This window comes from Penicilliopsis zonata (genome assembly GCF_001890105.1).
Source record: "Penicilliopsis zonata CBS 506.65 unplaced genomic scaffold ASPZOscaffold_3, whole genome shotgun sequence".
Classification (NCBI taxonomy): Eukaryota; Fungi; Ascomycota; class Eurotiomycetes; order Eurotiales; family Aspergillaceae; genus Penicilliopsis; species Penicilliopsis zonata.
This window is the reverse complement of record NW_019208913.1, coordinates 626,188-640,842: the sequence shown is the minus strand read 5'-3', so window position 1 is coordinate 640,842 and position 14,655 is coordinate 626,188. Positions and strand designations below refer to the sequence as shown.

Sequence of the window (14,655 nt, the reverse complement as noted above, 5' to 3'; positions counted from 1 at the left end):
CTTTCGGTTCCATTAAGCAAGCTAGGTTTAATACTCTATAACTACCTAGGCAGTAGTAGGTACTAGGACTTGAAATTACCGCATCCGACTTTCCTTCCTCCATTCCAATCTCTCCGCCAACATCTCCCAGCTATACTGGCCTTCGACACGGCCCACGCCCTTTAATCCCGCGACAATGAATGCGAGGAGCTGGTCAAACTGCCGCTTGAGATCCTTCAGGCGATGTAAATACGGCGACTCTATAAATGAGACCATCGTGGTGTTCCCCTCGTCGAGATCACTCCCACTCTCGGACGAATCAGTGTCGTCTTCCCCGGCCCCATTTTCGTCCCCTCCGGCGTATGTATTGTTCGTACTCCGTCCGAGGCTACGGCGGTGCCGGTGACGGGTAGCGGGAGTTGACTGATCGTACTGGTTCTCGCCATGCTGGGTGGCCTGGACATCTGCAAAATAGATGCAAAGGTCTAAAAGGTTGATGATCGCTCGATAGATAGGTGTTAGGTCCTTGGAGAGCAGACATTGGTCTTCGAGAGAATGCATATACACCCCGTATTCAGCAATCATGGTGTCAACGTCAGTGGCAGCGGCGAGTGCCTTCAGCATCGCGTCCATCGTTGAGGAAATGACGAGATCGGCCATGTAGCTGTACAGAACATTGATGAACCATAGTAGGTTGTGACGAAGGGCGTAACCAAGAGCATCATCTCGGTCCTCAACACCGCTCTGGGGTTCTGTTCCGGTGGTATTGTGATCGCCTCGCAGACGCTGCTTGGTGATGGTATATTTCGCTCTGCGGATTTGCATCAGGAATGTGCCCACACGTTGATACACGGCGGTGGCGTCTTTGGTTACGATGTTGGCAACTGGCCAAGGAAGGACATAATCGAACGAAAGGGCTTGAAGGATCTCCACAGACCGGTAACTCTTGTCTAGATCTCGATGAGACCCCTTGCTAGATCGGGCTATCAGTTGAGAGGTATCGATGAAGGGGATGACACTGAATGCCGTCTGCGCCAATTCTGTGAGGAGAAAGCGGTCATTCCAGGCGCCTCGGCCTCGATCAATCAAGTCAAAGATTTTGTGATCAATCGTGCTAGAGACGCTCATGTCCTTGCCGAGGTAGATCAGCTCCAAGGCCTGGAGGGATATCCAAAGGTCACACTTCTCCAGCTCTTCCCGTAAAATTCGCGTTGTGATTGAGGAGTTTGCATCAACTAGCTTTTCAAAAGCACTCTCCAAAAGTTCAGAGAAGGGGAGGCAAAATGCAGCTAGAGAAGAGGCGTCTTCAGGGTATACATCCTGAAAGGTTAAAGAAGCCTTTCCAAGTTGACCCAAGTTCTCAGGGTGTATGTTCAAATGGCGGAGAAACACCAAGCTCTTGCCTGCTGTAAAAATCTTCGGGGCTACGGGCTGAATGAAACGAGGAATATTTAACAGCCTGGAGCTCTCATCCATCGTGTACCAGTCATGCCACAAAGTGTGGAGGTCATCATTTTTGTCGCCTTCTTGTATGAAGAATGTCCCTTCAACAGAATCCAGTTGACCCGTCTCCATCCAGAGGCGAATCGGACGTATGTAGGTCTCAAAGCATGCAAAAAACAGCTTTCCCAGGAATCGAAACTCATCGTCATCACAAGTGGCTTGTTTTATACAAACCAAGTCATACAACTTGTCAAGACATTTCACGGGCTCGGCATACGCCTTCTCTTCGAGCTCCGAAACAAGTTCGGCGAGCAATAGCAACAGCCTCGACTCATTGCGGACATCTTCAAGCAGTTGTAACAAGCTGACCGGGGTGACCATTGTTTGTCTCAAGTACCGCTCGTGAATGCTAGACAGAAACGAGTCAAATCCTCCAAGACAATCCTCAACCCCTCGGTGGAAGGTCTGGATACAAGGTACAGACTGCGGTACCTTTATGAACCGCCTTAGCCTATCGACCCGGGCTCCTATCCAGCCAAATGATTTTAAAAGTGAGGATGTGGCTGACTTTGAAGCGTTCATCAACGCATACCGTCGGTCAACCTCAACACCCTCGTCTAGGCGCCAAAATATAGAGGTAGGAAGGCCTTGTAGCATGAACACGATTTCTCTGATCATCTGCAGTTCCGTGATTCGCCGAGAATAGTCATCTGCTTGGTGAGAAACAGCAGAGCGATTCTCTACTGCCCAGAACTGGGCGTCCTTGATAGAAGCGAGAAGGTCTTCATCTTCGCCGCCAGCGAAAACCTCCTCTGGTATCACGTAGTCTTCCTCTGGGACTGTGAATCTCTCGGGCAAGATCTTGGGAATCGACACATCACTAGACACGGTAGAGAAATCGTCGTCGGAACTGTCTGCTGCAAAGTCTACGTTCTCCCAGATTTCATCGTCGCAGTAGGCGGTTCCTTCGGCATCCAAATCCGACCAAGTCAGCGCCGGCTTCGATCTTGCAGATTTCAGCCCGCTCTCTACACCGATATTCTTGGACAACTGAGCAGGCCGATCCGACAGGAGGAGAAGCAGAGACAGAATCTCCGGCGTCCACGACCTGCGGTGCTCCTCCAACGCATCCAAGCGCTGCCCGAGAGCGTCTGCTAGGTCATCTCTGTCCAAGATCTGGAATTTCTCCCTGAGACCCTCGAGTTGGCGGGCCACGGCAAACTGGTCAGTCCGACCATGTGTTTTCGCTCGCAGCGCCTCCTCGACGCGGCGTTTCAGGCTCCTAAACCGCAGAGCACTCTACGACCGGTCAGCTGCCACAATCCCCCTAACTAAACAATAAGCTCGACGGATGACGATCCATCGTCTGTGGGGTCACATACCTGGTCTGGGTTCTTCGTCACGGCGGCAATGAGCTGGTCCGTCAGGGTGCTGGTACTGGCGGCAAGCGCCATCTTCTCACGCCCGTTGGCTGCACCACAGTCTGACTCGACGAGAAAACGCCCAGAACACAGCCAAAACCGCCCACGCGCGCCATCGCCAGTCGTCGACGCTGCCTGGCAAGAGCAATCCGTGGGTGACGCGGCCAGACAGACGGGCGGGTTTCATCGACGTGTGTTCTGCGCTAGGCCCGATCGGGACAAGCCGCCGTGTCCTCAGGGCCAGGCGGAGAGCGGCGACTTTTGCCTCTGCCTCGACCACGCGAGAGGATATTCTTCTTCTTTGGAGTCGGAGAAGCCCCTTGTCTGTGGTGTCTGTTGTGCAAGATGGCTATTGCACGACCCATACGCATGCTGGGTGCAGCATGCATCCTGATTACGCTGTTTCTGGTCTTCCAGATCAACAAGGGCACGCCCGGAATCATCCCCAGCACTCAGGGGCCGTCGGTGCCGTACGAGGGGATGAACCGAAAGGATGAGCCGCTGCTGGATCGTGCGTGGATCTGAGAAGAATGTTTTCTTTTGTCTGTGTATGCTTGTTTTTTTATGCTGACTTTTGAATGGAAATACAGCGACCGGCGAACCGGAGGGTCATTTGTGGCGAGCTGATGGGAACGACTACGCCCCCGACAGCGAGAAGTCTGCCCGCACCAATGCGGCGCTCATCTCGCTCGTGCGCAACGAAGAACTCCATGAGCTGATCCCGACTATGAAGGATCTGGAGCGAACCTGGAATAGCAAGTTCAATTATCCGTGGATCTTCTTCAACGATAAGCCCTTCACCGAAGAGTTCAAGCGCCAAACGCAGGCCGTAACGAAGGCCAAGTGCCAATATGGTAAGAGATTGTGGAATCACGGGCCGGTGTCGTATTGTGAGCTAATATTGAGGGTCCCTGTGTAGAGATCGTGCCGAAGGAACATTGGGATATGCCCGAGTGGATCAATATGGACATCTTCAGGGAATCGGCGGAGATGTTGAAGGAGCAGAATATCCAGTACAGCGACAAGCTGTCCTACCATCAGATGTGCCGGTGGAACAGTGGCATGTTCTATAAGCATCCCGCTCTGAAGGATTACCGCTACTACTGGCGCGTGGAGCCCAAGGTCAAATTCTTCTGCGACGTGGATTACGACGTTTTCCGCTTCATGGAAGACCGCAACATGACCTATGGTTTTACCATCAACCTGTTCGATGCCCCGCAGACTATTTCGACGCTGTGGCCCGAGACGAAGAAGTTCCTCGCCGTGAACCCCTCTTACGTTCACGAGAACAACATGATGGACTGGCTCACGGACGACAAGCTGCGGCCCGAGCACACCGAGGCAGCGAACGGATATTCCACCTGCCACTTCTGGTCCAACTTCGAGATCGGTGACCTGACATTCTTCCGTAGCCAGCAGTACGAAGACTATTTCAATCACTTGGATCGCGCCGGCGGCTTCTTCTACGAGAGATGGGGCGATGCGCCTGTTCATTCCATCGCCCTGGGACTGTTCGCAGACAAGTCCAAGGTTCACTGGTAGGTGCCCCCGTTCATCTTCCTTTTTCACCCGCTGATCAAGGATAGGTTCCGTGACATCGGCTACAACCACATCCCGTACCTCAACTGCCCCAACTCGCCCAAGTGCCATGGCTGCACACCGGGCAAGTTCTACGCCGGCGAGCCCTGGCTCGCCAAGGAAGACTGCCGACCGAATTACTTCAAATTCGTGGGCACCCACTAGCCTCAGGTTTCTCTGCATTGCATTCTTCACATGATCCTCTAGGCAGTAGAGACTGGTTAGGTTTTATAACTAGCTCATCTATGATGCACTCCTATTCACTCGACATACCCATATTGCACGATAATCTTAAAGATGCCTTTCATATATATCTAGAGGCAGTGGTGGCGTTCAGGATGGTTATAGTTTTTTCTTCTTTCTTATTATTTGGATTTAAATATTCACTGTGACAAATTATTGATACTTGTGCTGTTGTCTTTATTGTTTCATAATTTAAGACTGGCACGATGCTATTTCAATCAACAATGCTAAGCGTATTGAAATATCTGTATTAAATCATTCTCACCAATTCTCCACCTAAAATACCTTATAATCTAGTCCTGTCTGATGATTAAATAGTAAACAAAGTTTAATACAATATTACAAGACTGCTAGAATAAGTAATAACATCTTTACTATCTTCAGTAGTACACAGGTAGCGAACACAATGCGGTCAGATTTATAACATGGGCAAGTAAGACTGGTATAGAAAAGCAAGCGTACAGACCTCCATGTCAAAACTCCTCGGGGGTGGAGGGTGGTGGTGGGCGTGAGGGGGAGGAAGAGGAAAGCAAAGTGAAGCGTGCCGTCGAGCGACTGACCCTCGTTCCAAACTGGACTGCACTTTCTAGCTAACAAGAAGAGTTCTTTTTTTTTCTTTCCCTGGGGTATGTATACAGCTTTCCTATCTTCTTAGCGGTCAAACGGGGAGGAAATTCACGGCCGGCGCGGGTTCCGCGTCTATTCCTCCTGGGGGTAGAGCTCCTCGCGGAGAGCAACGCCGAGTTCCTGGCGGAGACCCTCGAGTTGCTCAAGGTACTGCTTGTACTGGTCGGGGGTCTCGACCTTGGCCTTGATACCTGTTATGATAGAAAAATGGTGTGTTAGACAGGTGTGTGTGTGATAATCCGTTTATTGTAACAGGTGGCATGCAAACCTTCAAAGACACGGACAGCGGTGGGGAAGTCGTTAACGCGGCGAGCGGCCTTCAGGGCAGCGGAGAGGACCTCAATGGAGGGAACAAGGTCGTAGGCGAAGCAGTTGTTAAGGTTACGCTATACGAAATCATTAGTCTTGAAGTTCATAATCATTATAAAGCGAGATGAAATAACATAATGGCATGTTTCTTTTTTTTTGGGATATAGATCTTGTTTTATTTCTGGCAAAGGGATGCGTGGCTAGCTTACCTGCAGCTCGAAAACATCCTGAACGGCATCAAACTCCTTCTCGTATCTACAGCAATTGAGCAGTCAGCCAGGCGAATTCGTGATAGAAGCAGAGCAGGGCGTTTCGGCGCGCGACCGAGCCATCAGCCCCCATGGACAAAGGGTGAGGGCGCCCCCAGCTGGTCGACATGGGGGTTCGACGGGCGTCCCACACACTCTGGGCGCAGGTTGATCTTGCACGAGAAGGGGTCCAATGGCATCCAAAACAGGGTATATCGGCCTACCTGGCAGAGAACTCCTCGTATGTCTCGTCTTCGTGATGGCCGGAGAAGCGTTTGCAGGTGGTGCTGAAGTTGCTGGCGCGGGCGGCCGCAAGAATGGCTGGGGTCTGCACCCGGGATCGGGGCAGCTGGGAAGCTCTGAAGAAGCTGGCAGGGCGCACGGCACGGGTCGCAACGCGGAAGATGGAAGTCGACGACATGATGGAAGGGGATTGCGGAGGAGTGGACTGGGGTCAGCGGCTTGGGGCAGTTGCTGGGAGGGGGGAGGGAATCCGGGATGAGGAGGTTCGACGAGGAACGAAGTCACAGCCGGCAGCGCTAGGATTTTGCGGGTGGTGTGAGGTTGTTGTGGCCTGAGGCAGCCACTTGGGCGCTCTGGCGCTCCCGTCCACGTCCGAAGCATTGCCGCTTTTTACAAACGTCCGCCTGCGATTCGTCGTTTTTTGCGTCGACAGCGATTGGGTTAGATGGGAACAGTAGTGTACGCTGTGATAGCTGATCTAATAATGTTTTTACAGAATTCTGTCCAATATTTCTTTCCTATATTCCTCTTTATTGTTCAATTGTCTCTTCGATGACGTCTAATCTCTGGTCTTGAAGGTAGAGTAGTACCCGCTGGAGTCCCGGCGACCAAATTATTCTCGAGTCGGCGATTGTTCTGTATTGATCACGTGGTGTCACGTGTTATGTATATTATGTAATCAGACGGTGACAGTGGCAGTTGCCAGTTGGCATTGGCTACCTAGTAGTACAGAGTAAAACAGTATTATACTTATAACAATGATGGTTCGGTAATTTGATTAGTACTCTAGAGGTAATTGACTGCTACTAGTCTCCCATGACTGTAACTAGGTACCTGTGTAGTTCTCCCTTCTACCTAGTTATATATAACTACAAGGTAGCTTGAACAGGTAGTAGGGAGTAGTACAATAGTAATATCTGTCTAATGATCAATAGATATTATTGAAGAACTGCATTGATATACTCCATATGGAAGCAGGTCTCCTTACTCGACTCGAGCATGTGAAAACCGGGCGTAGGTGAGATTATTGAATAATAATATTATTATTTAGCCTGTTGACTTTTAGTTATGCTATTTGTGGAGCCTCACACCGAGGAGCAATTAATAATCAGGTGCATACATTCTCAATCCTCACCAGACATATTATTAGAATTGTTCATTATTTAAATTGTTCATTTTTAAAATTAGAATAAGTAATTCTATATCTGTGATAAGTATCCACCTAGATAATATTATCACTACTGTATAAAATAATGCCGTATAAATCTACCTCCCAGAAGCACATGACTTGCCCCTTTTATTGTCAGCCCGATCAGCGCTAAGCCCCATCAGGAACCTCGGCGGACGCGCCGGAGAAAAGACACGCTGAGAAAAGAAAGACAGCAACTGTTGAGGATCCTCAGCCAGCGATCGCTCTCAACTCCCTCCCTGCCCGGCACGCTCCACTTCGACTTCGTTACCTGTTCTTTCCTTCATCGACTCTCCTCTCTCTCCTTCTCTCTCTCTTTCTTTTTTTCTTGTCTGTTCCTGTTTCGTCGTCGTTGTTGTGCATCTGCCGTCAGCCCAGGGGAAAAAAAAAAACACACCCACACACACACAAGGGTCCTTCCGTCAGAAGACATCACACTGTTTTTCCCCCTACATTGAGTGTCTGTTTTCAGATCCAGAGTCACAATGGCCCTTGAATTGCTTCAGAACTTTCCTGTGCCGACCATCGATCGGCCCTTTGGCATCCACCTATGGCCCATCTTCGACAAGGCCTTCGAGGTCGTCATGGGTTATCCTGCCAGCGACTTCCGTTTCGTCGAGGGGAAGACCCCTATGTCCACCTTCAAGGAGACTGCGATCGCGCTCGTCGCCTACTATGTCATTATCTTCGGCGGCCGCGAGATCATGAAGAAGCGTCCCGCATTCCAGCTCAACACGCTCTTCATGATCCACAACCTCGTCTTGACGCTGATTAGCGGGGCCTTGCTTGCGCTCTTCATCGAGCAGCTCCTGCCGACGCTCTGGCGCCGCGGTATTTTCTTCGCTATCTGTGATCATGAGGGTGGTTGGACTGAGCCTCTGGTCGTGCTGTACTACGTAAGTTTTAGCAAACCCTTGTCTAAGCCTTGGCTAACGTGCGGCGCTTTCACAGCTCAACTACCTCAACAAGTACCTCGAGTTCGTCGACACCGTCTTCCTTTTCCTGAAGAAGAAGCCCCTCACCTTCCTCCACACGTACCACCATGGTGCCACGGCTCTTCTGTGCTACACTCAACTCATTGGGTTGACCGCCGTCCAGTGGGTGGTTATCTGCATGAACCTGCTCGTTCACGTTGTCATGTACTGGTACTACTTCCAGAGTGCTCGTGGAATTCGTATCTGGTGGAAGAAGTACATCACCATGCTCCAGATTCTGCAATTCGTCTTTGACCTGGGTAAGTCGATTGTCCTTTCCACCCCTCTGTCTGTGTTTCGCAATTCCTTGACTGACTGACTGTAACAGGCTTCATCTATTTTGCGTCCTATACCTACTTCTCCTCCACCTACTTCCCCTGGGCTCCCAACGCTGGCAAGTGCGCGGGCGAGGAGTTTGCTGCTTTCGCTGGCATCGGCGTCATCACCTCGTACCTCTTCCTCTTCATCTCCTTCTATATTGCCACCTACAAGAAGGCCGCCAAGACTGGCCGCCCTCGCCGCAACACTGGAAAGCAGTCTCTGATCGACATGAAGAACTTCGAGGTGCCGTCTCCCGCCAAGAATGCTGCCGATGGTACCCCTCTGTCGAACGGTGCCATCGCCTCTGGCCGCTCCAATGGCCCTGTTACACGGTCGAGAAAGGCCTAAATGGCCTAGGTTGAGTGTAACTCAACTCAGCCCCCGAATCCAGGACCAATATTCCGTCCCGGTTTCGTGGCATGAGAGGCGTCATTTCATTCCTAGCAACATCACAAGACAAAACTCCTCCCTCCCCCGGTTACCCCCCCCCATCCGGGATATTTCGAAAACCCCATCCCCACGAGCTGTTTTCTTTTTTTAACTCCATGTATGTTGTCCACGGTCTGATGATGATTTGATGGCCAATCCTTGATGTGCAGGCAGCAGTTAAGGGATGGGGAAAACGATTACTAAAGTCCATTGTTTTGTTGCTGTTGTTGTGTCTTTTCTTTTCTTTCTCTTATCTTTCTCATGCTACCCTTTCTACTACTGTTTTAATAAATGACCCTTACGACTCTGGCTGCCAATTGCCTGGTGACCAGCATGTGCCCGGCCGCTTGACTCGACGGGAGGAGGGGTCTTGCAGAGCAACTCTGGGGCAGGGTTATGAAAATGCCGGGGAAAAGTTGCGAAAAGAGAGTAATGGTATTTCTGCACCGGCGAAGGACCGGTGAGCCTGTATTGTATGGTTGCGTGTGGATGGATGTCTTTTTTTCATGTTTTTTTTTTTTTTTTTTTTTTTTTTCTTGTCCTTCTTCCATACATGTCTGCTTACTCCTCGGGGCTGCAGGTGGCAGCTCTATTCTCTTCACATGTGTTTTACTTGTCTAAGAATTACTTATAGATGCTAGCAACATAATTAATCTGTCAATGTACTATATTGATATACTTGTTACTATTCCACTTGGGCAGATATTTTAGTGCTTCAAGTCGGCTACACTGTTTCACAGAATGTGATAAAGAGGTATCTCCAAGTTTTATCCTAGTAGTGCTATTATAATTATTGCCCTCTAATGATGCCAAATGGCATTTGATTTTCGATACCCCTAGAGTGATATATGAAGATGAGGGGGAGTCAGAGGCCTTGTATAGATCTCTTAGCCGGCAATAGTCTTGTATTGAATATAAAGCAGGAGATGGCATCAAAAGAAGCAAAATGTTCTTCAACACTCATATTATAGGATAAATATATTTCCTTCTCTGACAATAACCATGCATGACGATATATAATTAAAGTAGGAGATAGTCTTCTAGACAACCGATGCTAATATATCTAATAGCCCTCGAGGTAACTAGGACCTACCCTTTAGTCACATTAAACTTCCTCTCTTTTTCAAGGACCGCATATTATCTCTATAATGAGTTTTATGACTTGATTAACAATTGCTGAAGATACTAACAACTATAAGATGACTCTCTATGGAGTATCTAACCTCTGTTGCAAGTGCTCTTCGCAGGTTAGTATGGCTGCCAAGGTTTGCCTACAGAATATGATACTCATGAGAGTAGCCATGAAACGACAGACAGAGACGTCAGCCAAGGGGGAGTCTGGATATGGCCTTGCGCCCATCATCCTGGTCCGATGCGTTCTCAACTGGGGAAGAATTCAGGGAAAGCAATACGGTATCTCTCTGTCGACAAGTAGAATGAATATCCTGTGTGTGGACCCGTGGTCCGTACAACCGGTGTTTCCTCATTTTTGTGATAGAGGAACTCTATTCTGGTCTGCCTTCTACCGATTTGACTTCAGGCACGCCTTCATGTTATCGATTCACATCAATCCGGGCAGGGGTCTTCGGCTATGACAATCGTACCGGATGAAGTGGGTTGGATCTCTTGCCATCACCAAGTACTACTCCGTATGTAGCATGGTCTGTCTTGACACGGGAGAACCACCAGTTCACAGTGCAGGTCCATGTTTCATTTTATTGCAAATTCTTCACGGGCAGGTGACCTGAACGGGAAACCCGGCCTCCCCCCTCCCCCCAGCTACCGGGGGTTTTCTTTGTCTCTCTCGAGAACGGTCGGGTGAACATGGGCGTTGGTGTCCAGCTAAGAGGGAGGCTAGCAACCCCATCTTGTCGCGGAGTGGGCTGGTAGCAAGGTGCCCTGCCTAAGTTTAGCAAGAACCGTCCTAGCGATTGTCTTTGAAGGCAGCGGGTTAAGCTCAAGCCTTTGCAACAAAACGATGCGTTCTGCAGGCGAGCGTTACAGAGTGTAGAGAACAGAGGAGAAACAGCAACTCACCGAAAATACCTCAGCCAATCTTCTCCATTTCAAACGGCTGGAGAGGGGGCTGGAACCCATGAAAAGAGAAGCCGACACCCACCGTTCCTAGCATCTATAAAAAGAACTGGTGGTGGGCAAAGACGAAACAGACTTGCGGGCGACTTTATCGAGCGCTGGTCAGCGGCAAGGAGATATGCCTTACCCGATTGGGAAGCCACCGAGCTTCCGCCTCCTGACCTGTGCGTCTCGCCTCCAGATTTGCACCTCCTCCTCCTCCCCCTCCTCCTCTCGAGCTCACTGACGACTACACGTTGATCCCGTTCCCAGTGCATACTGAGGGGTCCGTCATCCCAGCCACCATTGACCGCTTCTTGCCTGTGCAATGCAGTGATGGCCTTGACCCCTGAGATGTCTACTGCAAGGAACACCACGCCCGTACCCCGTATGCAGGCAGGGCCGCTGCAGGGAGCTCGAAAGACAGGTAACGACTGTATACTACAGACTACAGACGCTTCTCCAGTGCTCCACATGGGAATTGCCGCCTTGCGAACTCGGACTAGCAGCAGGGTTCGGTGCAAGAATGGTGCGTTTGAGTTAGAAAACGTTCTAATTGCTCCACTTGGCTGGCGGCTAAGGGGAGCTGGCTCCATCATATCTGACCATCTGTAACGGCCCCAACGAACACATTCTTTCCTCGAACCGACACGATGAAACATCCACGCATTTTTCAGCGGCGGCACCTCCTGAGCCTTGAGACCGAGCGGCGAGAAGAAGGGAACAACAGGAGGGCTGAACAAAAAAAAAAGGAAACAGATAACCACTTTATCGGTTCGGAGGGAGTCGCCCGCCCCCCTTGTTTGATCCCGTCATTGGCTACCTGTCGTTAAGCCCAGGAAGAACGCAAAAATGTGCGAGATCGACCGGTGAACCTTGGTTTAGGATAATCCGATACGAAGTAATCTACAATATTTACCATTCTGTGCTTCTGCTTCATCTGTGCATCACTGCATATGGGTGTGCTCACTCTGAGGTCCACTGGATATGATGGTGGGTCGGCAATGCAATTTAGGTGCTGCCGCCGACTCTCCACAGTCTACGCGTTGAGAGTCCATCATCCCTGCACTTAGCAACAAGCACAGGCCCCCCTGGGGAGACAGCTCAACTGGATAGGTCGGATCTTTCTGATATCGTCGAGGAGCCGGGCGTTCTTTTCTTGGCTTAATATGTTGATGACCTTGTCAGGATGGGCAGTCAAAACTCCTGCGTATCTTACCTGTCGACCAGTCGATTGCATCACCCGCATTATTCCCATGCAAGGGAGTCTTCCACAGGTCAGAAGGAGATGATGCGGATAGTTACTAGTGACTCCTCCGTAAGTTCTCCGTACGGAGTACTCCACGCAAGAAACCACGGCATTTCAAGGTTGAGAGGCAAGGAACTCTGCAGTCAAAAAGCATGCCACCCCCATTCCCTGCACACGTGCGATGGGGGTATATGTCATGTATTATTATTGAGATTGTGGGTTCCCTGGGCCCTGAACCGACCTCCTCCGTTCTTTCTGACCTAATCCATTCGAGGGAGACGCCTCCCTGTCAGAATTAAAAAGGAAACGACACAGAAGGGATCCACTGTCGCGACCCCGTGTGGACTAGTCAGTAGGAGGTTATATCCATGCTAGACCCAGGTGTAGTGATTCCCTGGACGTCTGATACTCACACATCCGTCTTTCTTCAATACCTCTCTCTCTTTTTGCTCTTGGACCGGAGTACACTCGTTTTGTCTTTCCTCCCTTCTGGTTCTTCACGTTCATTTATTAATTGAGTTGGACATCTTATCTCTGCGAGTGATCCCAATTTTCAATCCTCTCTCCCCTTCTTCTTCTTCTTTGCTGTGCCAACATCTGTTTGAAACAGAACCCTCATTCTTTCACAGCAGGCTCGAAGCCACAAGGAGGAAGAAAACAAAAAAGAAGACATCAAAAAAATTCAAAATCAAGTGGAGGGATCACCGTCTTAGTGCTGTAGATTAAGAGACTTGAGAGGATGATGTATGAACACATAGCATCATTGCAGCTTCAAGGCTTGAGCCAAGGACATCTACCGCGGTTGCGGTACGAATCTGAAGATGAAGAAATCTCTGGATCAGAAACAGGAGGCCATGATATCACATTCTCACCTGTCGACTCCCACAAGGCTCTCGGGGCGTTTGAATCGGACTTGAGCGTCGACGAGGCTTCATCCATGGATTCGGAGCCGGACATCGAAAGCACCAGCGTACCCCAGCTTCTTCCGTCCCCATTTTCGATAGTCAAAGGTTCCCGTCCAGTCTCTTTGGACACGATCAAACGAAGTAGTGGCACTACCTGTGTACCGGAGCCCTTCCGTCTAGACGACGACGACCGAGACGTTCTCGATTTCACATCGGCAGATTCACCCCTCCAATCACCCATGTTTCTCCAACCAACTGTCTATGTGCCTCCCCAGTCCCCCCGATCTATTCGAACCTTCTCTTTCCGCTCTCCATCTCCAGCGTCGATCTTTTCGGATGATGGGACCGAGCCATCACTCCTAGTGGCCGAGGAGGTGATGTATATCGAGCCCAAGGCCCGACCAAATCTAGTCTCGCTCGTCCCTTTGGCGCCTAGTTTGCTGAAGAGGGTATCCATATCGACGACTTCGAAGGCTAGCGAGAGGTCGAACCGGTCACAAGAGAGACAAGAACAAGAAGACTCGCTAACGCCGCTTCCGGGGCGACCTATAGCTGGAGAACTTGTGATGAGCAAACAACTGCCTGCCCCCAAATTCGAAGATCGAAAGGAGACGACCAGTGATGCTTCCATCAATGACACTGTAAGGTCTGATCTGGGGGGCAATAATCTCGATTCTATACCGACCAGCGCTACTATTACGTGCCTGTCCGAAATCCCCGTGGTGCCGCAATCAGTGCCGTCGAGGATACGGTCGACTTCATTCTCTCGCCCGTGGACATCGACGTCCGATCGGCCATCGTCTCGTGCCCGCCGACCAACGGAAGCCTTTCCAGCAGCCCCTCTTCGCAACACGAGCAGCTCCAGCCTTCCGTATTATCCCTCCCGCTCTGCGTCTCCCTACCCGAGTGAAGATGGCCATTCCCATTCCATGTCGGTCTCCCATGTGCCGTCCCCTCTGCGGACGAGTCGACCGTCGTCCCGAACATCCAGCAATGCGTCAAACTACTGTGCCTATTCACCCCTACGAGACCCACCTCTACGGGATCGATCGGCCTCCGTATACAGCGCTTCCAGTAACCACAGCGCTCACACCCACCCGTTCATACGGAACTCGATCATGAAGCACTCTGCTGACCCTCGCGTCCAATCGACGAGCAGTCTTCGATCGGAGGTGGAAATCCCCCCCGAACCAGCCGTTCCCAGTGGACGCGACCAAAGTGCAAAGCAACAAAAGGTCAACCGGAGAAGGAGTCTCCGACGTCTTCGACCCTCGAAAGACACCGACGTTCCAGAGCAACCCAACAGGAAATCATCCTTTATGGGGTTCAAGCTACCGAAGAAATCTTCTACACTGAAGAAATCTCCGCCGTGAGGACTCGAAAGAACGGTGGAAACTGTCCGTTGGAGACTACGAATATCCCCC

General features: G+C 50.5%; 5 protein-coding genes across 5 annotated transcripts; 2 read left to right on the top strand and 3 right to left on the bottom strand.

Moving 5' to 3' along the window:
- Positions 1–75: 75 nt before the first annotated feature.
- ASPZODRAFT_91125 (hypothetical protein) lies at positions 76–2,968 on the bottom strand (the record flags this gene model as incomplete). The annotated part of the gene is made up of 2 exons (XM_022730415.1): positions 2,805–2,968; positions 76–2,721 (listed from the first exon to the last, which is right to left on the bottom strand). The coding sequence occupies exons 1-2, from the start codon at positions 2,874–2,876 to the stop codon at positions 76–78; spliced, it is 2,718 nt and encodes a 905-aa protein (XP_022583498.1). The 5' UTR covers positions 2,877–2,968.
- A 220-nt stretch (positions 2,969–3,188) lies between these two features.
- ASPZODRAFT_91121 (hypothetical protein) lies at positions 3,189–4,983 on the top strand (the record flags this gene model as incomplete). Its single annotated transcript, XM_022730414.1, has 4 exons — positions 3,189–3,354; positions 3,434–3,697; positions 3,763–4,381; positions 4,430–4,983. 4 exons carry the CDS (start codon positions 3,189–3,191, stop codon positions 4,584–4,586), a joined length of 1,206 nt encoding a protein of 401 aa, XP_022583497.1. The 3' UTR covers positions 4,587–4,983.
- A 380-nt stretch (positions 4,984–5,363) lies between these two features.
- On the bottom strand, positions 5,364–6,269 carry ASPZODRAFT_60619 (hypothetical protein; the record flags this gene model as incomplete). The annotated part of the gene is made up of 4 exons (XM_022728932.1): positions 5,364–5,482; positions 5,560–5,677; positions 5,810–5,855; positions 6,073–6,269. 4 exons carry the CDS (start codon positions 6,267–6,269, stop codon positions 5,364–5,366), a joined length of 480 nt encoding a protein of 159 aa, XP_022583496.1.
- A 1,496-nt stretch (positions 6,270–7,765) lies between these two features.
- On the top strand, positions 7,766–8,923 carry ASPZODRAFT_149952 (hypothetical protein; the record flags this gene model as incomplete). The annotated part of the gene is made up of 3 exons (XM_022725552.1): positions 7,766–8,176; positions 8,232–8,514; positions 8,583–8,923. 3 exons carry the CDS (start codon positions 7,766–7,768, stop codon positions 8,921–8,923), a joined length of 1,035 nt encoding a protein of 344 aa, XP_022583495.1.
- A 1,842-nt stretch (positions 8,924–10,765) lies between these two features.
- Positions 10,766–12,002, bottom strand: ASPZODRAFT_1365938 (hypothetical protein). The gene is made up of 2 exons (XM_022724094.1): positions 11,042–12,002; positions 10,766–10,903 (listed from the first exon to the last, which is right to left on the bottom strand). The coding sequence occupies exon 1, from the start codon at positions 11,737–11,739 to the stop codon at positions 11,071–11,073; it is 669 nt and encodes a 222-aa protein (XP_022583494.1). The 5' UTR covers positions 11,740–12,002; the 3' UTR covers positions 10,766–10,903; positions 11,042–11,070.
- Between the last annotated feature and the right edge of the window lie 2,653 nt (positions 12,003–14,655).